General features: G+C 33.6%; 1 protein-coding gene and 1 long non-coding RNA gene across 5 annotated transcripts; one reads left to right on the top strand and one right to left on the bottom strand.

Moving 5' to 3' along the window:
• Positions 1 to 48: 48 nt before the first annotated feature.
• LOC138402892 (uncharacterized) lies at positions 49 to 6,765 on the top strand. Its single transcript, XR_011237226.1, has 2 exons — positions 49 to 2,557; positions 5,812 to 6,765. It is a non-coding gene; the product is annotated as an uncharacterized lncRNA (long non-coding RNA).
• A 5,064-nt stretch (positions 6,766 to 11,829) lies between these two features.
• On the bottom strand, positions 11,830 to 24,262 carry LOC117985835 (uncharacterized). Of its 4 annotated transcripts, none has more exons than XM_069501393.1 (8): positions 21,478 to 24,262; positions 21,236 to 21,383; positions 19,327 to 19,727; positions 19,007 to 19,241; positions 16,851 to 17,251; positions 15,403 to 16,767; positions 14,784 to 15,311; positions 11,830 to 14,155 (listed from the first exon to the last, which is right to left on the bottom strand). In XM_069501393.1, the coding sequence occupies exons 1-6, from the start codon at positions 21,655 to 21,657 to the stop codon at positions 16,366 to 16,368; spliced, it is 1,767 nt and encodes a 588-aa protein (XP_069357494.1). In that variant the 5' UTR covers positions 21,658 to 24,262; the 3' UTR covers positions 11,830 to 14,155; positions 14,784 to 15,311; positions 15,403 to 16,365. The 4 variants fall into 4 exon arrangements, with proteins under 4 accessions (XP_069357494.1, XP_069357495.1, XP_069357496.1 ...); XM_069501394.1 differs by lacking the exon at positions 11,830 to 14,155 and having other exon boundaries at positions 14,294 to 15,311; positions 15,403 to 15,813; positions 15,897 to 16,767; XM_069501395.1 differs by lacking the exon at positions 11,830 to 14,155 and having other exon boundaries at positions 14,294 to 15,311; positions 15,403 to 15,803; positions 15,897 to 16,767.
• Positions 24,263 to 27,062: the final 2,800 nt, after the last annotated feature.

The following is a 27,062-nucleotide window of genomic DNA, read 5'->3' as shown; positions in this document are numbered from 1 at the left end:
TGTGTGTGTGTGTGTGTGTGTGTGTGTGTGTGTGTGTGTGTGTGTGTGTGTGTGTGTGTGTGAGTGTGTATGGAAGCTTACCTGTAGGATACACAACACTGTATTACAATACAGTGTTGTGTATTGTAGGCTTCCATACCGTGCGTGAGTAAATTGCAAGAACTTTGAAGACTTAATTTCTATTTCGTTATTTATGATTACTTCCAATGATTTGGTACTATGTAATTACTTATTTAAGAATTATGGCATTGCGCCAATGAGCACAAACCAATGTTTTTCAAGAATCAATTCCCGCGAATATAATACTTAAAATATTGATGACTATGGGTATGGTATTACTAATTTAATTATAAATATTAAAATTATTATTTATTGTTAAACCCCTATTGATTTGGCTTTGGAACTATCCCGCCTCGGATTATCTTGGATTTTGTGAAATACCTATGTACTTATAGAAAACTTCATGCAAACTTTAAAAAAACTTTCAGTTCCTATCTAAGTATCTACTAATTATTATTAAAAGATGAAGCAAGCTTTCTGTTGACTTTTGCAAAATATTTTATTTTTCAGCCAAAATAATAACAATGGACTACGGTACCGGAAGGAAAATGATTTTACTCGACGGTTATACGTATTACAAGAAAAATAAATGCGGGCACCTATTCAAATGGGCTTGCACCTTAACTGGAGATTGTAAAGCAAACGTGAAAGTTGACGAAAACATGATTATACGAGACATGAACCCGTATCACTGTCATGCCAGGAAGGAATTGATAAAGACTTCAAATGGGCATTATATTAAGTTGCATAGAAGGACTAAATAAGTACCACCCAAAACACAAAACTGCGATGCGACGCCGCCGCCGCGTCTTCAAAATTTGCGAGTTCGCACGACGCGACGATTAGCAAAATCTTACAAATTGATTCGCATCGTGCATTCTTCCGACTTTACTTCGTTGGTTAATAATATAAACGGAAGTGCAACACTCTTTGCGATCCATGACACTGGATTAGACTACAATAACAAAAAAATTGTCCACCTATTCTTCACGATCCCTGAATGGATGGTTTAGTTGGTTTTGGTTATCCTAATTCCGAACCATGGTAGCAAGCCTTGCAGCTCGAAATCGCGTCCATTGCAATTTGCAGTGTTTTGCGTTGCGAATTTGCATCGAGTTGCAACGTAGTTTTGTGTTTCAGCCCTAAAATTCGATAGCTCTTCGTAAGAAAACGCTTTGTAGGAAACCACGCCTTCTCGTTTCAATAAGCAACTTTCAGTGGCGTCATTTGACCTATAATTACCATATTATCATAAATATACAATGAACATAGTAAGTGCCTATATGGTGTTTTTTTAATGGGACAATATGGGGAAATCTAAAACTATTAGATAAAGAGAAACTGTCTTAGGAACCATTAGGTCTTTTTTTGTGAAAACAATTTTGGCAGTAAAGTTTTGGTCAAGCGTCACTTGTTTGTAGAATGTGTCTACAAAATTTAATTGAGTTTGATTGGTTAATATTCCAATGAGAACCAAACTACGTTCGTATGGAGAGCGCTGGGAAGCGCGTCAGGGTTACTTCTCTTACAGCCGCACTCAGAGCCGCTAATCGTTACTTAAGATTGAGTTAAAACGAGACAGATTTATGTGAGAGATATAGCTCTGTCTCGTTTTAACTAAACTTTAAGTAACGATTAAGCGACTCTGAGTACGGCTGTTAAATACACAGTACGTACAGACAATATTTTTATCATCATCGTTTCAAGAGTTGCTCTAACTGGGTAAGACCAAATAGAGAAAGCACAGATTAACGTTGTCCATAGTCATCAATATTTTAACTCTATACCAGAATGAACTAGAGTGAGGGAATTCTCGGTTTGATCCTGAATCGACGATATGTCAAACACCCTTTCCATACAAAAAAGAGTTTCACTCTATCAATGCCGTATCATTCTTGGATCGCAGGATTTTAGGAACATCCAGATACATTGCGATCCTGTCAATATCATCAATACTTCTTCGACACAGGATTGCGATATCGCTTATCGAGTGATAATAATGTCTTCGATAATCCATAGAGATTAAGTAACTCCGCGGGAGATATTATAGTGCACAAGTGTGTGCGCAAACACAGGGGCGTTCTCACACCTTTACTCTCATAGCCCGATGTGCGGAAATCCGACACGACCGGGGAAAGATCAGGCGCAGGACCGAAGGCTTTACGTGCTGTCTGAGACACGGGGTGCTCGTAATAATATTGATAGTGTAGCAGGCCTCAACGAAACATTTTACAAATATTTCCGTTTCAGGCGAACTTGTAACTATGAAGAACATGAAAGTACGATTTTACTACCGAGACCATCTTTATTACAGCAAAAACCGGAGTACCAGATGGGACTGCGTCTCCTACCCGAGGTGTAAAGCGTTTGTGATACTTGACGGCTTGGAAGTGGTTCATCAGGATTTGTGGCATAGCCACTGTGGAAGAGTTCTGCTGAGAACATTCGACGGGACGTATACGTCTGTGCCACAAGTTGATCAAGTGTCACGGCCGATGTATGTAGTTTGAAAACTACGTCACAAACGTAGTAAAGGAGGGTGTTTTTTATATTAAACTTAGTGCTGTTGTTTATTTACAAAAAATAACAGTTTAGACCTTAAAACTTTCAAAAAAATATTAGGTAAAATGACGACTTCTCATTATTATTTACAGGTACGTTCTTATATTGTAAATACTACGAGTACTTATTAAATGAATATTACATTTCCCTAATCCCTATACAATAAGATACATAATATATATATTCTCCTTAACATAAATACGCGAATTGCTCAGCAAGCAAACCCTGTATATGATCCAAATGTTGCTGTTATCAAAGAGTATTAAATAAATTCTAAATTAAATTTGAACATAATGATTTAATATTTTGTTTTAATTTAATCTCAATATATATAGTAAATAATGGTGAACTCCCAAAGAGAATTTGTCTTCGACCAGGAACACAGGACAAATCGCAAATAAACAAATCAACTGTGATTCGAAAATCATTTGAAACCATCAGCGCTACTGTTCATATAAGTTAGGTTTTCCTAGGAATGCGGTACCACTTCATAGCATTGATTGTAGCGTCGGAAACCTTGTCAATCTCGGACAATATAAAAAAATAGATACGCATTCCGTCCAGCAATTAATAATGCCTGAGACCCTAACATGCGTTCGCGAGAAAATGTTTTCTAAGCATTTACTCGTGTTATCTCTCTATGAATACGAGAAAATGCGTAGACCAAATTTTCTCGTGGGCGCATGTTAGGGTCTCAGGCATTATTAATTGGTCTGAGAGTCTACAGACGTGGTGTCAAATCCCGCTCTCTTAAGACTACTATAGACAAGGTTACGGTGACTGTACTGGAAGCTACATTGCGGCCACTAAATGGCGGCGTCGGCCCCGCTTTCTTAGGGAACCCTAGCTATAGATAAGTTTCTATTAAGATTAGGTAATATAAGTATAACGATATTTTTCGAGTATGGCACTCAGTGATGTGGTTGGCGCTGCTGCTTGTTAGTGCAAACGCATAGCTATTTTATTATTCCAGCTAAAATTCAGTAGGAAGTTACGTACCTAACTTTGGTTGTAAAATACATAGTTTTATTAGTTGCCTACGTAAATATAGAGTTGTCTTTTAAAATACATAAGTCACAATAAATTATAAAAGCAAAAAATAATTTTAATTGTTTTTAATTTTTATGTTAGGCATTGTAATATTTTGGCCTTTGAAATTACTGTGCCTCTACTTTTTTGATAGGACGATTGCAAAAGATATATAATAGGTACCTAGTTAAATATTTACCTATCTGATAAATTGAACCCTGTAAATATTTGACACCAGATAGCTATTTAGTATAGTTTAAATACGATTTGCATACAGTTACGACGTTATTTTGGTATAACGATATCAATCACATAGGTACATAAAACATTTAGATACTTCCTATACTATAATAATTATTATGTTCGATATAGGTTAATTTTGTACTGTTAGTTATGCTGACCGTTCACCGGCTGCAATATACCTACCGCATGACCGTAATCATACATTGCCGAGATTATATTTTATTATTTATTAATACATTATGCATTCGTTCTGTGCATTGCTTACAGCTGTTCTATTCACTTAGAGTCAGCAGATATACCTATTACAAAACTATTTTAATAAATTAATATGCTTAAATATTTACAAAAACATTCCCAAATATCCCACCGAGCATATGTTTCTATAATGTACCTACCTATATACATCGCCTAAACAACCTAAGACTATTATTTAGTAAATGATATAATATGTAGTTATAAAAATACACAAAGCGTTGTCATGGTTTCACCTTGTTGTACAAGATATATTATATATATCACAAAAAATATAACTGGTTGACTAAAATTATCACTAAGTTATTTTGGCGGTGTTTCGATACTGAATTTTATGTTATACAATGCATAATAACTATTGCGCTTTATCAATATTGCGATATGATAACTATTTAACACTTGACAAAATCAATGTAAAAAAAAAACCTCAAACCAAACGCGATGCAATTTTAATATGCATTTTGTACTGGACGTTTGAATATAGGTCTTATTACTAAAAATTGCTTCTTAGTTTTGCCCATTTACATGTTACATTGATTGAGTTTCAAAATTGTGAGCGATTTCTACCTATTATAAACATGATACGCTGGTCAATACTCAAGTGAACGCTCTCTAAACTTTGAGAACAGAACAGAATATATACGTGTCTTATACATGCATGCATAATACATTAACTGTATCACGTGATATATACGTAGGAGGCATTAACTACACTACAGTAACAATTTTTATCCATAAGACCGCATATTAAATTTATCCTTTAGCTAGGAGGCTTCGGTCCACAGTTGTGTGTACTTTGTATGTATACTATCCTGCCTCTGTATGTGTGAAGGGCAGCCTTACACCAAGGTCCTCTGGAACACCTCCATCGTATCTTGCCGTTCCTTGCACAACCATTGAATCTAAACCTGTAGCCACCCACGTTGATGCCCATCTTTCCTTGTTTACTTAGGCAATAGGACGCGAAACAGTCGATTCCAGTTCCGATCAAGCCAACTGCAACGTATAACTGTATAAAAAATCTGCGAATGCTGATATAATTAATATGCATTATTATCATATATCTATGTAACAAAAATTGCATAAAAAATCCGACGCTGAGGTAGCTATAAATACATATATTAGTAAAAATTATAGCAAAGCATATTACGATTCAAAATTTAATATATTTTCTATAGAAATATTTGAATAGCCACCCACGCAGCTCAAATATACATTATTTTATCATAAAATGTATTAGATATAGCTGCGTCTGTGACGGGTTCAAATTTAAGAAAATTTGTAATTCATCATTAAGCCCAAACCTTTTATAAATGCATTTTACAAAAAATACTTCAAAACATATTAATATTATATATAAATGAAATACTGTATTAAACTTTAAACTTGTTTAATCTAATATTTTAATGAGATGATAGATATAAAAACAATAAAAATATATTAACAATATTAAAACGGTTGCATCATGGTTATGTAATTTTCCATCGTATGTAGTTAGTCTTCAAAAGTGTACCTACAATATTAAAAATAAAACCATGGCTATGGCACAAAATATATATTAATTATTTCTAATTTGATAATTGCATTATATATAAAGCTATGTACATATAGTTTAAGCATATACATAAAATTAATATATTAATAAGAGTAATTTTTATTTTGCAGTTCGATTCGGGCTCTCCAAGCGTGGACATATGGTGGTGCATGTAGGTGATTACAAATTCATAAAGCATGAGTGTTATAAGAAGAAGATTCGATGGACTTGCAACAAACGAATCCAACTGGGCTGCAGAGCTAGTATCACGACCCAAAATAGCGTTATCGTGCGATGTTTTTTGGAACATAATCACTCTTCATAGCATTTAATTTTTCTATTTTTACAAATAGATAGGCCCTAGGCCCTAGGTTGAAACACAAAACATGTCCTCTTATGTGGGCCAAAATATGCTAATAAGCCATGGAGAGGTTGGTCTAAGTTCATGGGCCCAAACTTAGTGGTATTTTTATATTAATTTGCGTTGACTTACTAGGTAGGTACTTTTGAATGTATGAAATTGTTAAAATATTGTTTTTAGGGATTTTAACAATTAAGAATAATTAAAAAATTGTATTAAGAGACGGATCAGTGATTTAGTGAAAATCACAATTTGCGGAATGTAAGTAGGTACCTAATGCAAATTTACCTAATTTGTTATCAAATGTAACTATTTTCAAAATAAAATGTCATGTATAACGTGAATCTCTATATGTAAATATATTTTGTACTTTTGATGAATTTGGAAAAACAATATTTTATTGGCATCTTTGTCATGACTTTATTATAAAGAATTATAAAATAAAGGCAAAAATTGCATAATATGATAAATACTGGCTCTACGTCCGGTGTACGCTCATCTTTACTCCATATTTTGATATTTTAACGATTCAAGTAGGCAAATTATATTATTTTATACAGTATATTGTATGTGCAGAGTGTTGTGTATATGTCAAGCGTTTATATTTTGTTGTTTCCATAACTCATATTAATATGAGTTACGCATTTTGTTAATTTTAAGAATTTCTAGATAGTTTAATTAATTAATTATTCATAATTTTTCATAAATAGATAAGTGCAAGTTTGCATGAATAATTGTAATTATAATCATTCCTTATTTTATTCATTCTTCACTTTTTTTAAATAAATTAATAAGTCCTTGCAATTCACTCACGCGCGTGAACCGTTCTTGTGTGCATGTGTTAGTGTGTGAGTGAATTGCAACAAGTGTACAACACTACATTTAACATTAAGTATATTACATAATAAATATTATATTAGTATTGCTAGTAACTTGATGTGCCTTTGAATTGTTATTAAGTCGAGCTTTAATAAATGTCCGAAAATATTTTTCTATAATATTTTGTATCTGTACTGAATTTTCATAACCTTTGGATTGTGTGTTTGTACATTAAACAATAAATGATATAATTACATACTGTGTTTAATTTTCCGTATCATACCGTATCTGTTATAATAGAACTAACCAAACTGGATAGCTAATGTGGATAGCCAGACTGCTTGTGGACTAGATATTTTTATTATTATTTAAGTTACCCCTTGACTGCACTGTCTGGTAAATGATGATGCAGTCTAAGATGCAACCGGCCTAACTTGGAAAGGGTAAATGACAGTTTTCATAGACTCACAACCCTTTCCGAATCAAGAAAAATTGATCAATCCGAATCCAAGAAATAAATTCTATCACTAACATTCTATAGGCTCAGGGATGAGGAATAATATCTATTTACACTTATTTTCACAACTATACTATAAATTATTAATAGTTACCTAGTTTTAGTTAATATTGGACTAGAATTATGGAACTAGTGACATTGTTTATTATTATGTTTTGGCCAATGAGTACAGGCCTTTAGGGCCTACAATAATTATGAGCGACCACTATTACCTAGGTCAAAGAATATTATAAACTAGATGATGCCCGCGACTTCGTCCGCGTGGTTTTAGGGTTTTAAAAATCCCATGGGAACTCTTTGACTTTCCGGGATAAAAAGTGGCCTATGTCCTTCCCCGGGATGCAAGCTATCTTTGAACCAAATTTCGTCGAAATTGGTTGAACGGATGGGCCGTGAAAAGCTAGCAGACAGACAGACAGACAGACAAACACACTTTCGCATTTGTAATATTAGTATGGATGTGAAAGTGTGGTTGATTTATCCTTCGCGCAATATTGCAACGAATTGAGATGATTTTTGCATTGACATCGTTAAGGACCTAGAGACTCTAGAGAGGCCATAAACATTTTATCCCGGGAAATCAAAGAGTTCCCATGGGATTTTTACAAGTCTTAATCCACACGAAATCGTGGGCATCAGCTAGTAATGCATAAAAAATTTGGTAGACAGCAAAATAAAATTTATGGCAAGAACCATTCAGAACAGAACTTCATGGTTAAAGTTTGACGAGGTTCATTAAACTTTTGTTTTACTTTTACGAGGTTTAAGATTAATGTAGTTAGAGTCCATGCAGGTATGGTACAGGTTCTCTTCGTTCTGGACGATTTTGCCGTCCATGGTCCTCACGATCGCCCTGCACTGCCTGGTGTTCCGATACCTGCAGTACCAGAGCTGCAGCCTCCTGTGCCTGTAAGCGTTGTGCGGCCTGTATAGAAAGCCACAGTACATAAGCTTAGGGTAACCGCCGCTTGTATGCATCACCTCAACGGCTGTAAAAGAAATGTACATTTAGATATGAGAATATCATTTTCTTTCCAGGGTTCCTATCTATGGGATCCTATTACTAAGACTCTGTTGTCCGTCTGTCTGTCTGCCTTTGTTGAAATTTTCACAGAGTGTATTTTTTCTATTGTATATACATTATTAAAAAACCAAAGACAGCGAATTTCAAAATGGCAAATAAAAAAATTAAAAAGTATCTACATAGTGTTGTATCATGTAAGATGGTACGGAACCCTTCGTGTGCGAGTCCGAATCGCGCTTTTAACTGTTGAAATTTTCATCAATACTATTTTAAATGTTCAAATGAGTGACCTTTTATAGAGTGATTTAGGGAAAATACTTAATGAAAGAATAAAACTATACATTAGGATTTTTTAATAAATGAGGAAGGTTTAACGGTAAGTGAATGGATATTAACAAACTAACTAATTAATATTAACAATTAACACTATATAAAAATTAATCATACTACTTTTTTAAACTACTTCGCTTAAAGAACTAAATATTTTCCATTTTAATATTATAATAACCCAATCATACGTTCATACGCACATACAGTGGTTTATGTGTTTATTTTTACTCATTTGAATCAATACAATTTAATTTTAATTTCTTAGCTACTAAACTGTATATACTTACTTATAATATTATTTGTATGTTTTAATAACTTATTTAAGTATACTTTTGTTCCATGGAGTCCTCTTTAATTATACATCTAAATTGCATTTTGTTAAGGAAGCAGCGTTAGTGATGGTTAAAAAATAGTAAAAACCTTTACAAACTTAACAATAGGTATAATAATCTTAAGATATAAAAGCAGAATGGCCACATAATTTAAACATGGTTTATTACGGCTAACCATAAGTTAATGATTGATTAAGGGCTGATTTTTCAATCGCCAAATAAAATTTAATTAATTAACTAATAAAGACATTTTGACAGATTTCCTTTACAAAAATTGTCACTGCGTCAAATAATACATTTGCTCTTCAAAAATGAACCCCGAGAAAAGAATTAAGCAGTATTATGTCACTCCCAGTTATCCGCGCTTAAAATTAAAGTTTAGCTAAGATATTCACATAAGAATCTAAATAGAATAGGTAGGTATACTAGCTGATGCCCGTGCCTTCGTTCGCGTGGAAGTAGGGTTTTTAGAAATCCCGTGGAAACTCTTTGATTTTCCGGGATAAGAAGTAGCCTATGTCACTCTTCAGGTCTTCATCTATAGGTACCCATGAAAAAAATCACGTCAATCCGTTACGCCGTTATACGTTAGTCTAACGCGGACGAAGTAGCGACAAAAATCTTATATTTTATAAATAAATAGGTATAAGAGATGTTTTAGTATTGGGCCGCTAGGACGATTAAAGGGACATTTATTTTAATGATTGTGCAAATTTTTAAGTTTTCTAATGACGTCGCCGTAAGTGATAACTATCGCTTTGCACTTGTTGAAGGACTTGCAGCACCGCCATCTTGTTCTGCCGTTCCTTCCGTCGTAGTGCTTCATGAACCGATAGTTGCCGATCATCAACACTCTCCGCCCATTCATAGTGGCGTAGCGGGCCCCGATGTCAGCTGAAATTTTGGAAAATGTTAATTCCGCTTATGTATTTCACAACTTATTCTGTTTATCCACCCTAAAACTGTCACCCTAGGGTGAATGCTCGGAAAGATGTGATCCACCTCGTGATGATCCACCTCGGACAGCAAATTCGTATATTTTTGAAAGTCTGGAGTGGATAGATGAACACACGCATCCCCTAAGTATACACCCTAGCTCATCGCGCCCATGGATATTTCCTTGATCCTTGTCAACATTATAAACGGAACCTCTGTGCATTTCAGCTTTCTAGGTAATCTAGGTCCAAGGGCTTGGGCTGGACTTTGATGAGTCAGGACTTTTCTATTTACTATACAAGATTAAGGGAGTATGCGGAGAGTTTTGGGAATTACTATCACAAGAAAAGGCAGTAGAAAACTTTATTAAAATGTAAATTAAGAGCATAAAAAACTCTTTGAGATCTATAGAGCCTGCTGAGCCCCCCACCACCTTCACAACGGGCTGTGCGGGCAGCTGCACGCGCGGCGCGCAGTCTTAAACGCGACGCGTGCGCGAACTGACCCCCTTGATAAAGGACCCCGGATGGGTTCGAAATTAATCGGGCTAACGTCGACTGGATACGTGAGTATAGCCGTAGAAATATACTGTATATAAAAAAGATAACCCTAAGAAAATCTGTACCATGATGATCGTAATTTTGGTGATATGAAAAAAACTGGTTGCACTTCTAGCACCATTTTCCGCACCTACCGCATTATACAACTCAATATTTCAAAAATGTCATCAGTAGGTAGATATACGCATACACACACACACACGCACACACACAAGCATACACACACTGTTGTAATTTAATTATTGTATATACCTACATTTATTCTAAATCTATTCTGTTAAAATAGTTTTAATTATAATTAAGTAATCTCTTTTGGCCTTCTGTTATACCTAGATTTAAATTTAAATAATAATTATGTATTTACGCTGTTGATTACTTTCAAATAAACAAAATAAAATATAATATAATAAAATGCTAAATTATTTCGGCTGTAAATTGTAACGACAAAAATTACTGTCATGAAGTACTAATGAAATGTACTTATAATATGTTTTATGATAATAGATGGGCGATAAGGTGTCCCTATTGATAATTGATAAATAATCACTGTATTCCAAAAATATTTTTAATATATTATGATTTAAATAAAAACTAAAACACTAATAAATATCTCATATACTTTTGCAAAAAAACTAATTAACTAACTTCCTATAATTTTATTATAGTGCTATCGAGCTGATAACATTACTGACACGACACGCGATATGCCTCGTATTCAACGAATTTTCAGTATTGCAAACAATAAATAAGTCATTAACACGGATCGAATCGTGTTCGAGTTGTTTTAGACGCATGTGGCTTATCTCCTAATGTGTGATCAACTAAAATTTGTAAGATTTTTACAATTTCACACTCTCAGTCATAATATCTTTACCATGGTTATGTGTATACATAGTCTTAAACAACATGCTTCCTTTAGTAACACAAGTAGCTTTGCAACCCTTGTGTCTTTTGATGCATCGCCAAGTGATTCTGTCGTGGTGGCAATAGTCTCTGCGGTATGTATACTCTTCGTGCTGTAAGATGATCGCTCCTCGGCTGGTTTCTGTCAATTTGTAATTCAAACCTAATGTTTCACCAACACCTGCAACATTGAGATTCGAAGTTAAAAGATCATCGGTAGATACGACAGGCGGTAGGACCAAAATGTTGCTAAAATATAAAGTACTTACGTAAAAGTCTTCAAACGATTAATCCTTATCTTTACTATCCTTACTATATTTTGTAAGTGTAGAAGTATGCTTGTGTGTTGGTTTGTGCTTCAATCACGCTGCAACAAGGCTACGGATCGATATAATTTTGCATGGATATAGTTAAGGACCTGGAGAAGAGACCATCCCGGAAAATTTCCCGCGGGAGTTCAAAAACTAAATCCACGCGGACGAAGTCGCGGGCATCACCTAGTATGTCAATACCACGATAAGAAAATTACGCTTGCCATTTGAATATATCAAAAGTTTTGAGATAAACACAATGATCCGGTAAACGTTTTAATTAATTTTAAATTAAATAACTTAAAGGATATATTTGGACTTAAAACATTCTAGATCACACAGGTTTAAACTTATCTTAAAACATATTATTAAATACCAGTGCAGGTGTGAAAAAACATCAACTTAATAATTAGATTTAAGATTAAAATCAACTAAAAAGGTATACATTTTTAGCATCTGCGTAAAATCCACGATAACATCTTTCGCATTCAAATTCGTCCTGAAAATATATAAATTTCTAAAAAGCAACGTTTGCTATCTCAACTAGATTTTGTTTAAAATATCATAATTGATTATTTTAATACTTAACGATAGTGTGTGACTCATATTATATAGCCCAAAAGCGCTAAACGCCGTTCAACAATAAACATACATTTTTTTAAGTCACGAGTAGGTACTGTACTCTATTTTATAGCTCACTGTGACTTAAACCCGCGTAATGCTTACCCGTAACTTAACGGCGGTGTCTCCGTCACACGCTCCATACAACTTAGTTTGGTTTTCATTTGAATAATAACAAATCAAACTGGATGTAATTTTGTAGACACGTTCTAGAAACTAATATATCTATGTCTGTGGTTTGAGAGATTCCCGCAAAAATAACCAGTTTTGAACTTACTACAGTTTAAATGTTTGTAAATTTTTGAGATCATGTAACTTTGGAACTGACTATTTTAAAGGACAAAGACATATTGGAGATTCTCAACAATTTCAAAGTTTTCATAAAACGTAAACTTAATGAAAAATCCTATTACAATGTAAAGGATTATTTAAATGATAAGAAAGCTTGGGAATGAGTTGCTTAACGGCTTTGTGATAGTTCTAATAAGTTTAAATCATTTTGTAAAGTGGTGATAATAAAAATAATACCCGGCTGAGTTTGTCGTGGGCTCTTCTCAGCCCTGGGCGCGTTTGGAACCCTCGTATCTTTAGTTTTAAGTTCGCGTAATAATTACCATATACTAGCTGCCCCGGCGAACTTCGTACCGCCTAACACTCTATTCTTTATCAGGATTTCTTTTAAATTTTTCTCTCCGTAAGTACCATCCTCGTACTTCAAGGAATATTATGAAAAAAGAATTAGCGAAATCGGTTCAGCTGTTCTCGAGATATGTGATCAGCAACACATTCAGCGATTCATTTTTATATATAGAGATTTTCAATAAATTATTTGACTTTTGACTTGACATATGGAAAACATAGATATTAGATTCTCGAACGTACATATCTTCAAAATTGAATTGAGTTGGATTGGTTAGTATCCAAATGAGAGCCAAACTACATTTGTTTGGAGCGCACTACGAATAAACCCCGTTTAAAAATGGGTTATATTATTTAAACCGTGCAAAAATGGAATGTTTAAGGCACAAACAAGCGCTACTTAACTGCGAGTTTAGGTAACACAGTGTTATAAAAAAATCGGTGCGATTCGCTTAAAGTAAGCAAACTTTATTTAAAAAAATTGACAGCTAACTTTCGTTCAACAATCTATGATTAATTTAAAATCAACCAAAAATATAGTTTACTTTTGTGTTAAGTTAATGTCGCTAACTACGTTATCCATAGCAATTAACTTGTCATTAGGAACGTTCACAGGATTTATATTTGAATCTTTGTCTTCTTTTGACTCATTCTCTTTTTGTACCTTTTGTTTCAACTGTTCCGCATCATTTTCGGAACTATTTCCTAAATCAGTAACATTTACGAAGCAATTCTCTCCACTACTGTCGTGGTTTGTTTTATCATCTATTTTAGTGTTAGTCTCGAAAGACACAGTATTAGTTATAGTTGGCACTGTGATCGCGTGTTCTTGTTCGGAAATTGAAAAGGTACTTTCTATTTCACCGAAACAACTCTTTAGCGGGTCTTCCAGTTCGTTCAAATGGTCTTTGACAATTTCGACCGGTGTATGAGGAGCTGCAAAATTGAATGTTTGATCAAGTGAACCCAGATTACTTAATCTGTCAAGCTCCATTTCTTCATCGTCAGATAATATTTCAATTGGTGCTTCATCCCTTACAACTTCAATGACGTCATCGTCTGACGCATTGTCCAAGACTCCCTCACTACCAACGTTCACGTTCATGTTCAGATTATTCCTATCTGAAAGTATAATCATTTTTGAATAACGATTTTACAATACATTTTATTTTGCTTCAGATTGAAATATCTTAATATTTATCTATATAACTACTGGTATATAACTTCTATAAAAACACTAAATAAGCGCTATAAGGTAGTATAAGAGTATTTCTTTATTAAGATATATAGGGAAGATAAAGAACACAAACTTTGCGAATTTTCTCTTCTAAACTTAATTTCCCTCAAATAAAATTAATCAATTATTAATTATAGTGCTATTTATAAAAATACTAAGTTATTCTTACAGACCCCGCTTATTAGCGGATCATAACCGATCATTTCCTTGACAACTTAGATCCAGTTGCATGACAGGTGGTTAAAGTTACGTTACAGTTACCGTAAATTTTTGACCGTCAGTAAAAGCAAAAGGAGTTGCATATGTCAGGACAAAAATTCAACCTTTTAACCTTAATCATGGAAGTATGAATACTGACTTGTGCAACCCACTTTGTTTTTTTGTTAACTAAGTTTTAAGTAGCAGTAACTTAACTTTAAACGAATATCATGTAACTGAACCCTAGTCGGTTACTAATTACTACAGGTTAAAGTTTTAGAATCCAGCTCTAAGTAAAGCAATATCATTGTGTACCTAATTAAGAAGAAACTGTATCAAGTAAGTTAAGAACATTTGTGATGCAATAGTAGGTTTAATACAGTTTACAATTCGACTGTTGAGTAAGCATCTTAAGATTTTAGAATAAGTATGTCTTCAATCATTATACAATAATTGGGCTCCTTTATCACCAGTCAGCAATGTAGATGAAGTTTTTCTGAAACTGTGTCCGGTATAGGATTCAGGGTTTGGCAGTTCCAGGTACGTAGCAATTTCCCTTGGCATGGCCCCTAATTTGTTTATGCCAATGGGTTGACAGGTACATTTTCCTTTTCGGTAATTTTGGAAGAATCGGTCGTGTTTTGCACGAGACGTGCGTAGAACTTCATATTTTTTTACTATTTTGTAAAATTGACCATGGATTGTAAATGTGCGGAGGGTTTTCTTTTTTTTGTTAGTGATCCTAACAAGAAACATTTCACCGTGTTCTTCAATATCCTTTGTAGTAATTTCAACTAGTTCCCTAATTCCACATGCACCAGTAATACCAAATATTAGGACGACCTGAAAAAATAAATATTTCGAAATCCCTACGTTAAAATATAGATCCTACATGGAAGTAATTGCAGACTAGAGTTAAATATGTAAAATTTACCTTTGTCACTAAATATATAATATCTGGAGCTTTATCTAAAAACTTTTGAACGAGTTCAGTTGACAGTACTTTGGCTTTCTTACTTTTAAAGCCCTTTGATGCTCTTTTTAAAAATTTTGTCAGATTGGTGTAGTCTTTCACGTCTATGTCATCTCTCGCCTTAACAGTTGCCTTCAACATGGAGTAAAGGCACCACAGCGTAGAAGGTTTATATTTTTCCGCCAGTTCTTCGAAGTATGCCAAAAACACATGTTCAGAGAATGACTCCAAACATTTGCTATTTTTCCAGCTGATAAAATTTTCATAAGCTAATACATACTTTTCTCTAGACTTTGGTGGCAAATGCTTCAATGTATCACTTAAATTATCAATGAAGATTCTCAATGATGATGAACTTAAACCTGTAAGAAACTTAATTTCATTATTTTATATACCTACTGGTGCCACAAATGTTACTATGAACATGAAAAATACAGTTTTGTATGATGACTTACTATAGAGGAGTTGTATTATAAAAATACTATATCCTTATAGACCCCGCTTTATTAGCGGTTTAGAACCGAAATGTAACTATAATTTTTTGACAACTTAGGTCCAGTTGCATGGCAGGTAGTTAAAGTTACATTACAGTTACCCTTCAACTTTGACCGTCAATAAAAGCAAAACGAGTTGCAAGCGTCAGGGCAACCCACTTTGTTTTCTTGTTGGTGTTCAAAGTTAAACGGTAACCGTAAAGTAACTTTAACCGAATGTCATGCAACTGAACGCCAGTCGGTTACTAATATCTATAGGTTAAAGTTAAATTTAGCTTTATGTAAAGCACTATCATTACGTGCCTAATGAAGAAAAAATTGTGTTAAGTTATTATATGTAGAACAATAAACTTTTATGCAATAGTAAGTAGGTATTATACAGTTTTCTACTTTTGAGTAATCATGTTACGATTTTAGAATAGACTTGTCTTCAATCATTATACAATAATCCTTTATCATCAGTCATCAATGTGGATGAAGTTTTTCTGAAACTGTGGCCGTTATAAGATTCAGGGTCTGGCAATCCCAGGTATGTAGCGATTTTCCTTGGCATGGCAGCAAATTTTTTTACGCCAATGGGTTGAGAGGTACATTTTCCTTTTTGGTAATTTTGAAAAAATCGGTCGTGTTTTGCACGTGAGGTGCGTAGACCTTCATATTTTTTTACTATTTTGTAAAATTGACCATGGATTGTAAATGTTCGAAGGGTTTTCTTTTTTTTGTTAGTGACCCTAACAAGAAACATTTCACCGTATTCTTCAATATCCGTTGTAGTAAAGTCAGCCAGTTCCATACTTCTACACGCACCGGTAATACCGAATATTAGGGCGACCTGCGAAAATAAATATTTCGAAATTAGTGTGTTAAAATATAATGGGTATAATGGCAAACTAGAGTTAAATACATAAAATCTACCTTTGTCACTAGATATATAATATCTGGAGCTTCATCTAAAAATTTTTGAACGTCTTCACTTGACAGTATATTGGCTTTCCTACTTTCATAACCCTTTGATGCTTTTTTTATAAACTTAGTTAGATTGGTGTAGTCTTTCACGTCTATGTCATCTCTCGCCTTAACAGTTGCCTTCAACATGGAGTAAACGCACCATAACGTAGAAGGCTTATATTTTTCCGCCAGTTCTTCGAAATATGCCAAAAACACAAATTCAGAGAATGACTCCAAACATTTTCTATTTTTCCAGCTGATAAAATTTTCGTAAGCTACTACATATCTTTCTCTAGACTTTGGTGGCAAATCCTTTAATGTATCACTTAAATTCTCAAAGAAGATTCGCAATGATGATGACTTTAAACCTGTAAGAAACTGTATTTCATTATTTAATCCACACGGTCTGTGTCACAAATGTAACTATAAACTTGAACAATACAGTTTTTTATGTTGACTTACTATTTTTATCTAAGCTTGTTTAGAAGGAAGCTGTCTTTTTGTGGAGTTGGCCAAGAAATAAAGAACAATCTTTTAAAATAAAATTAATGTTAACATTTTATTCTTTAGGGAATTAAAACTACCCTGAGGAACTTGTGAACATTGGAATGTTATAATTATAAGATAATAATATTGACATAATTTTATACATAAACAGGGTTACAGGAAAATAGGACACGATACCGTCAAGAGGTTATAGTACAGGACATTAGCTATCAAACGACCCCTAAAGTGCTTATGCAAAAGTGTATAGTTTACGAGTTATTAATTTTTTTACTTTTTTCTAGGTAAAGGGGTGCTTGCCACTTTAAAAATTTGTAAAAAAAAGAAACAATGTATTTCATCAGATTTTTAAATTTAATTCTTTGAATAACTTGCAAATTTTCTGTAAAATTACTATGACGCTTATCCTGCGGATTATTTTAAAAATATCTACGTATCGTTAGCTATCCATTAATACATAAAAATTACAGGAAAAATTATAAAACCAAGAAAAAATTACAATACAAAGAGACCAGGTAGAAAATTCTTACAAATGCCATCGACCAAGAATTAAATCAGGATCAATGTAAAAACGACTTTAATGTAAAATGGTTAAAGATTATATTTTGTCAATGGGGTCAAAAGGTAAAATAAAATCAGTCAAGTGCGAGTCGGGCTCGCACACGAAGGGTTCCGTACCAACGTACAAGAAATAACACTTTAATTTTTTTTAATTTTGATGGCAGCCATTTTGTAATTTTTAGTATTTTTTATTATAGAGGCAAAAGAAATACACATTCTGTAAAAATTTCATGTTCGTCCGACCGTCCTACCATCTGTCCGGCAGTCCGTTTGTCTGTCAATGGACTGTATCTCGTGAGCCGTATTAGGTAGAGACTTGAAATTTTCACATAATGTGTATTTCTATTGCCGCTATAACTACAAGTACTAAAAATTACAAAATAGCCACCATAAAAATCAAAAAAATTAAAAAGTGTAATTTCTTGTACGATATACCCCTTAACCCCCGATTGATCCCTTAACGGGATCGTGTCCTATTTTCCTGTAACTCTGTATACAACATAAGAAGGGAAACTTGACTTGGCTGAAATATCAACATATAGCTCAGGTGTAGAAACTTAAGTAAATTCAACCTTTAACCTTCATCATGGAAGTATGAATACTGACTTGTGCAACCCACTTTGTTTTTTATTGATGGTCAAAGTTCAGCGGTAGCAGTAACTTAAGTTTAACCGAATATCATGCAACTGAACCCTAGTCGGTTACTAATTACTACAGGTTAAAGTTTTAGAATCTAGCTCTAAGTAAAGCAATATCATTGTGTACCTAGTTAAGAAGAAACTGTATCAAGTAAGTTAAGAACATGTGTGATGCAATAGTAGGTTTAATACAGTTTACAATTCGACTGTTGAGTAAGCATCTTAAGATTTTAGAATAGATATGTCTTCAATCATTATACAATAATTGGGCTCCTTTATCATCAGTCAGCAATATAGATGAAGTTTTTCTGAAACTGTGCCCGGTATAGGATTCAGGGTCTGGCAGTCCCAAGTATGTAGCGATTTCCCTTGGCATGGCCCCTAATTTGTTTACGCCAATGGGTTGACAGGTACATTTACCTTTTTGGTAATTTTGGAAGAATCGGTCGTGTTTTGCACGTGACGTGCGTAGAACTTCATATTTTTTTACTATTTTGTAAAATTGACCATGGATTGTAAATGTGCGGAGGGTTTTCTTTTTTTTGTTAGTGATCCTAACAAGAAACATTTCACCATATTCTTCAATATCCTTCGTAGTAATGTCAGCTAGTTCCCTACGTCCACATGCACCGGTAATACCAAATATTAGGGCGACCTGCGAAAATAAATATTTCAAAATCCCTATGTTAAAATATAGATCCTACATGGGAGCAGACCAGAATTAAATATGTAAAATCTACCTTTGTCACTAGATATATAATGTCTGGAGCTTCATCTAAAAACTTTTGAATGTGTTCACTGGACAGTACGTTGGCTTTCTTACTTTTAAAGCCCTTTGATGCTCTTTTTATAAAGTTAGTCAGATTGGTGTAGTCTTTCACGTCTATGTCATCTCTCGCCTTAACAGTTGCCTTCAACATGGAGTAAACGCACCACAGCGTAGAAGGCTTATATTTTTCCGCCAGTTCTTCGAAGTATGTCATAAACACATCTTCAGAGAATGACTCTAAACATTTGCTATTTTTCCAGCTGATAAAATTTTCGTAAGCTACTACATATTTTTCTCTAGACTTTGGTGGCAAATTCTTCAATGTATCACTTAAATTATCAATGAAGATTCTCAATGATGATGACCCTAAACCTGTAAGAAACTTTATTTTATTCATTTGATATACAGGATATCACAAATGTAACTTTGAACTTGAACAATACAGTTCTGTATGATGGCTTACTTCTCTAATCTAAGCTTCTTTAGTAGGAATCTTTTTGGAGAGTTGGCCAAGAAATAAAGAACAATCTTTTAAAAATAAAATTAATGTTTACATTTTATTTACATTTCCGGAAATAAAACTATCTTGCGGAACTTGTGTACAATGGAATATTATAATTATAAGATAATAATATTGACACTAATTTTATACATATATACAACATAAGAAGGGGAACTTGACTTGGCTGACATATCAACATACAGCTCAGGTTTAGAAACTTTAGTAAATTCAACCTTTAACCTTAACCATGGAAATATGAATACTCACTATGTTTTTGTTGGTGATGAAAGTTCAACGGTAACAGTAACTTAATTTTAACCGAATGTCATGCAACTGCACCCTAGCCATTGTGTACCTTATCTACAGATGTAAAAAGAAAAGGTGACTGACTAAACTATCAACGCGCAGCTCAAACTACTGGACGGATAGGGCTGAAATTTGGCATGCAGATAGCTTTATGACGTAGAAATCCGCTAAGAAAGGATTTTCGTAAATTCAAGTAATATAGGTCTTTGAAATTTGTGTAGTCCAGTCGCGAACGAAGTCGCGAGCATAAGCTAGTTAAGAATAAATTTTAATTAAGTAATTATAGTTCAATTTACAATTTGATTAATTATTATTATTAAACATTTACAACTAAATACAACAATTCAACTGTAGATGAATTGTATTATAATAAAAATAATATATTCTTATAGTCCCCGCTTTATTAGCGGTTCAGAAACGAAATGTAACTATATTTTTTTGACAACTTAGGTCCAGTTGTATGACAGGTGGTTAAAGTCTACCGTTAAACTTTGACCGTGAATAAAAGCAAAACAAGTTGTCAACATGTCAGCGCAATTTCCACATTGTTCTCTGTTGGTGTTCAACGTTGAACGGTAACCGTAAAGTAACTTTAAGCGAATGCCTGCAACTGAACCCCAGTCGGTTACTAATAACTATAGGTTAATGTTAAATTTAGCTTTAAGTAAAGCAATATCATTGTGTGCTTAGTTAAGAAGACATTGTATTAAGTTAATAATAGTTCAACGCATTTTTGATACAATAGTAGGTATAATACAGGCTACAATTCGACTTTTGAGTAATCATGTAACGATTTTAGAAGAGACATGTCCTTAATCATTATACAATAATTGGCTTCCTTTATCATCAGTCAGCAACGTGGATGATGTTTTTCTGAAACTGTGGCCGTTATAAGATTCAGGGTCCGGCAGTCCCAGGTATGTAGCGATTTCTCTTGGCATGGCAGCTAATTTTTTTACGCCAATGGGTTGAGAGGTACATTTTCCTTTTTGGTAATTTTGAAAAAATCGGTCGTGTTTTGCACGTGACGTGCGTAGAACTTCATATTTTTTTACTATTTTGTAAAATTTACCATGGATTGTAAATGTGCGGAGGGTTTTGTTATTTTTGTTAGTGACCCTAACAAGAAAAATTTCACCGTGTTCTTCAATATCTTTTGTAGTGAAGTCAGCTAGTTCCGGACTTCCACATGCACCGGTAATACCGAATATCAGGGCAACCTGCGAAAATAATTATTTCGAAACCCCTGTGTTAAAATATAGATCCATATATACAAGAAGTGGCAGACTAGAGTTAAAAATATGTAAAATCTACCTTTGTCACTAGATATACAATGTCTGGAGCTTCATCTAAAAACTTTTGAATGTGTTCACTGGACAGTACGTTGGCTTTCTTACTTTTAAAGCCCTTTGATGCTCTTTTTATAAAGTTAGTCAGATTGGTGTAGTCTTTCACGTCTATGTCATCTCTCGCCTTAACAGTTGCCTTCAACATGGAGTAAATGGCCCATAGCGTAGAAGGCTTATATTTTTCTGCCAGTTCTTCGAAGTATGCCAAAACCACATCTTCAGAGAATGACTCCAAACATTTTCTATTTTTCCAGCTGATAAAGTTTTCGTAAGCTACTACATATTTTTCTACAGACTTTGATGGCAAATTTTTCAATGTATCACTTAAATTATTATCAATGAAGATTCTCAATGATGATGACCTCGAACCTGTAAGAAACTTGATTTCATTATTTGATATATATAATACAGTTTTGTATGATGACTTACTACTCTAATCTAAGTTTGTTAAGTAGGAGCTGTTTTTTGTGGAGTTCGCCAAGAAATAAAAAATCTTTCAAAATAAAATTTATATTTATATAATTTATTATTTAGGAAAATTAAACTACCCTGCGGAACTTGTTAGCGTTGGAATCATAGATTAATTATTGGTTTCGCTACGCTCTTACAGCTTAGATACAATAAAAATATCAAAATATTTATTTTAATACATCTCAATAATCTTAACTCGAACCGAATAAAAAAAAACCGGCCAAGTGCAAGTCAGGCTCGCGCAATGAGGGTTCCGCATTTTTTCGACATTTTGCACGATAATTCAAAAACTATGATGCATAAAAATAAATAAAAATCTGTTTTAGAATGTACAGGTGAAGACCTTTCATATGATACCCCACTTGATATAGTCACTCACTTCGAAAGTTGAAAATACTAATTATCAGTTTAGGACAGACAGACAGACAGACAGACAACAAAGTGATCCTATAAGGGTTCCGTTTTTCCTTTTGAGGTACGGAACCCTAAAAAACAAGTAACTATTTACATAGATGAACGGAGAGACGGACGATATGCCCAGTATCAAATAATCAGATTACTCATTTGAAATCCATATCACGTATGCTCTCCGCTTATAAATTTACAAATATGGAAACAGTTTTTAAGAAATATTCATTTATGACTATCTAACATGGGCTTCTTAAATCTATTTGTAATCGGTCGATAAGTTATCTAGTAACATTGTTGTTATGTCAAAACACCATGGAATTATTGACTGATAAATAGTACAGTAGTAAATAGAACTTTACTTCTGGTAACGTCGTTTACATGATCATTGCGTAAGTGTGCGTGCATGGCGGACCAAGCAGTCGCGAGCAAACGCTCACATTTAGTGTACCTTACGTATACCGATACGACTTAAACACAAGCACGAGTCAGTCAGACAACTATAACACAATTTGACAATCTATTTTTCCTTATCTGACTTAAAAGGTAAAATAGTACTTCCTCGCTGAAACGCGTAGCTGAGTGGCACACTTTACGCGGTCCTTAGGACATTGTTACCGCTAACTTACAATGAAATCATGATTCGAGTGAAAAACCTAACTCCATAAAGTCTAAACGCTGGCGTTTCGCAAAGGTTTCTTGGATTTGTTTATCTTTTAAGTCGGTTTAGGAAAACCAAAGTATACTAAGTAACATATCGACAGATAGCAGATAGATTGCATATAGAAACTCGACTTAAGATTAACAGAAATATTTAACTATGACTATGTACACCCAAAGGGAAAATTTGTCCATTAATTATCCTCACAGTGCATTTGCAAGAGTACATCAGTCTTTTAGTACAGCGCCAGTAGCTTCTTCCCACTCTACCATATTCCCGATGGAATCGATGGCCCTGCAGTATCAGCACTTGACCCCCTTTCGAAGTGTTAAAGATCTGAGCTGCTGAATAAAACGACTTGATGTAGCAAGAAACCGGTACGTACTACGGTAATAATTAAAGACGGGTGGCGTGAGAAAAATATACTTTTTCTGATACTAGCAAACAGAAACGGTTACCGTTCCAAAAAATTTAGTACTAAAACTACCAACTTCGTTATGATACATTAAAAAAGATAGTAGCAGTAGCGGTATACCAATACAATTTAACGTTATATTTTTATCGTCATTTAACGGTATTATACGCGTCGTGCGAAGATGCTACTTTGAACACGTCATCATTAGATAGAGACAGTATAAGTAATTACTTTTACCGGTATTAATAATGGTACAGTAGCCGGCAAGAAATATTCATTCGTAGGCTTCGTAGAGAGTTATCTCTGTCACTCATACCTATGTGACGTTACGTCGGTCACAATGACAGAGACAACGCTCTACGAAACCGCCATCTCTTTCTAAAGGTCGATGTACAATATTTCCTGCTGGGTACTGTATCTAGAAAACGTTAATGAATCGGGTAATGCTATTTTTATCGTTACTTTTGAACGTTAACATAACGGCAACTTTGATAACGCTATACGAAACAACATCCCAATAAATCGGTGCCTGCTAATACCTGAATACTAATTTCTTGTAACGAAATCTAAAATGTAATAAAAATAAAATTAGTAAAGTCTTACTAAGACTATGAAGTTACTCTGGGAGATTATCGTCCAATTCCGCCAACAGTCCGGTATTCTAGTTTTCATTGAATATAGAATATACCTACCTTTGCATTATTATGTGTATCAGTGATTATTTCTTTACCCAAGGCTTTGCAAAACGGATTTCTTCTAACAAAATTTAAAATGTACTTAATAAAATTAAAATCCATAAGGTCTAACAGTATGAATTTATGCTGGGAGATTATCTTCCAACTCCGCCGATAGTCCACATCCGGTACTCAAGTTTTCATTGAATACAGAATATACTTTTGCGTGGTTATGTGTACCAAGTTCAGCGATTATTTCTTTCCCCAAAGTAACAATTTTAGCTTTGCAAGGTGGGCAGTTGTAATAGTTTGTACAATACCACGAAGTTTTGCCTCTGCTAGAGTTTCGTTTGTTATACATATAGTTATCCTTATGCAGGATCACTCCACCTCTCTGTGAAGATGTGAAGAATATACCTGTAATTGTTAAGAAAATACAAGTAATTGTTAAGTTTGATAAAAAATTTGTTTTACGTGCTGTTTAAAATGGTCTTTGTAAATATTAAATAATTTTAAATACATATCAAAAATTGCGTAAATTGTGATTGATGCAAAATTAATTTAATGTTCTTTAATCTTTAGTTGTTGGAAACAAATAACAATCGTCAACTACATTATAATTTTTTTTTAATTGATTTTTACCCAACAAGCCTACTAGTCTACCAGAAGTTTCAACAAAAAAAAAATATTACTAGGAAAGTATTAAAATAATGTTTATAAACATAAACAAATATCTTTTAATGGTTGGAAAATGATATGTTTAAAAAAATTATCCATTATTAATTTATCAATATTTTTTTCAGTACAAAAACATAACTTGCATAATGGTGCTGATTGTGATGGTAAAAAAATTAATAATATTCGCATCTTTTTTTAAGCGATGTAATAAGAAAAGGACAGGCAAGCTTATTTTAATTTGAAATTGTCAAACCTCGTGAGTTTAGGCGTCAGTCTTGAGCATAGTGTTTAAATTTGTTCAATAGCAGTACAATTTTAAGTTGTTGATTTTACATTCACTTTTTAGCAATATTAAAAAAAAAAGATGCAAATACTGTAGGTATATTTAGTTAAGAGAAAGACGTCAGGATCGACGCCATCATTAGGTACATTAAATATATAAATAAAAATTCCGATTTCATAAACATAGCCACCGCCCGCGGCTTCGCTTCCGTGGGATTTGTTTTTAAAAAAAGGCCATATGCCTTGTGTACATTGTAATGCAAAAGTCTGTGAAAATTTTTGAATGCCGATGATGAGTCAGTTAGTGAGTCAGAACTTTTCTTCTTATATATATACCGATTTAGATAATTGGTAACATTCGTCGTATACCCATAATAATCTTTCTAAATTTTTTCAATAAAGTATAACTATACACACTGACGATTAAAGTCACCGTGCAGAAATATATATATATATATATTTATACCGCTTCCATCTTAGACTTCATCATCACCCTACCATCAGGTGAATTCGCAGTCAGGGCTAAGTTGTATCAAAATCAAAAACAATAAAAATACTTGGTATCTACAAATCACGCAAATATTCTTAACCTAAGTTAATATTTACACAATAATTATAAAATTACTTATTACAATTTTTTATTTCACAGTTTGCGAATTGGATATTTTGTAGAGTCACTGGTATATATTGTTTATATACCTGATACTCCAAATTCGTCCTACAAGAGATCAACAAAATCTGATTTTTCGTTAAAGTTTAAGGGGTTATCTTGAACCTTGATTGAATATTGTTTGACATAAATTAAAAAAATCGGGGTTTAACAATTTTTCAGCCACGTTCTTATGTATCTTCCTACCTAAACCGGTGGCATCGATCCAGTTAGTTGATTGCCTCAGCTTGCTGGACCTAATTATTTTAACATCTCTTCTCTTGTTCCTATTGCCTTTTTTCGTTTTTTCCCTCTATCTAGTTTTCTCATCACAAGCTGTGGCAATCACTAAGTGGGTTTACATAATATGCATTTATATGTGTTTATTTCTTGTTTGTGTAGTTGTAAGTTTTCTTTGTGTAACCGGTTGATTGTCCTTGCAAATAAAAAATTAAATTAAACTAATTAATAAATGTAAATTCATAATAAAAAATTAATTAATTGACTAGGTTTGGGTGAATCACATGTCGAGGTAAACGGGGAAACTTCCACTCCAACGGGTTGGAACGATGATTGTGATCATTGTTCAAAATGACGATTTCGTCTTGGAAGGTATGCACCTTGGCTGTACAGTCTGCGTTGGTCGCACATTTCCATATCTTCTTGATGTGGTTGAGACAGTAGCTTCTGCAGATGAAGGAATACCCATTAATAACCAGCTGACGGGTACCCCGGCTTGAGGTTCTGAAAAATACTGAAAAAAAAATTGGTTTTGAAGGATACTGTAGAATGTATTTCAAAATGCATGCATTGTGCCTATCAAATCGTAAATAAATGGTACAGAATCATTTAACACTAGGTTTTGGCTTTATTTTCTGCAACAACATTACAATTTATAATAATTTTAAACATCTATTTTACAATTATTTTCTATGATTTTGTTCAGTTTTAGACTTTTTCAACCTCAACAATTAGATTGCTTTTGGAAATGAACAATTTCGGATATTAAGTGAAATAAAATATGAAGCTAAATAAGAACGAGAACTAAGTTTATGAATAAGAATATTTACAAAATCTGATATTATAAACTCAGAAATAATGAAAATAACAAATCACTTCCTTGAGAATATTAATAAAGAAAGAGCAGACCATACTATGGCCAATAAATAATATACTTAAATAGTTTCACTACCTTCAAGTATTTTTTTTAATATTCCTCAAATTCTAAACAACTAATAGTTACAATTTTATACTATAAATTCTTAAAATTAATTTTTGTACTGAGTTTGCCTGGTCTCAGACAAGGTCCAAT

Source organism: Maniola hyperantus, chromosome 10 (genome assembly GCF_902806685.2).
Source record: "Maniola hyperantus chromosome 10, iAphHyp1.2, whole genome shotgun sequence".
Lineage (NCBI taxonomy): Eukaryota > Metazoa > Arthropoda > Insecta > Lepidoptera > Nymphalidae > Maniola > Maniola hyperantus.
The sequence above is the reverse complement of the archived record's forward strand: the minus strand, read 5'-3'. Positions and strand labels throughout refer to the sequence as shown.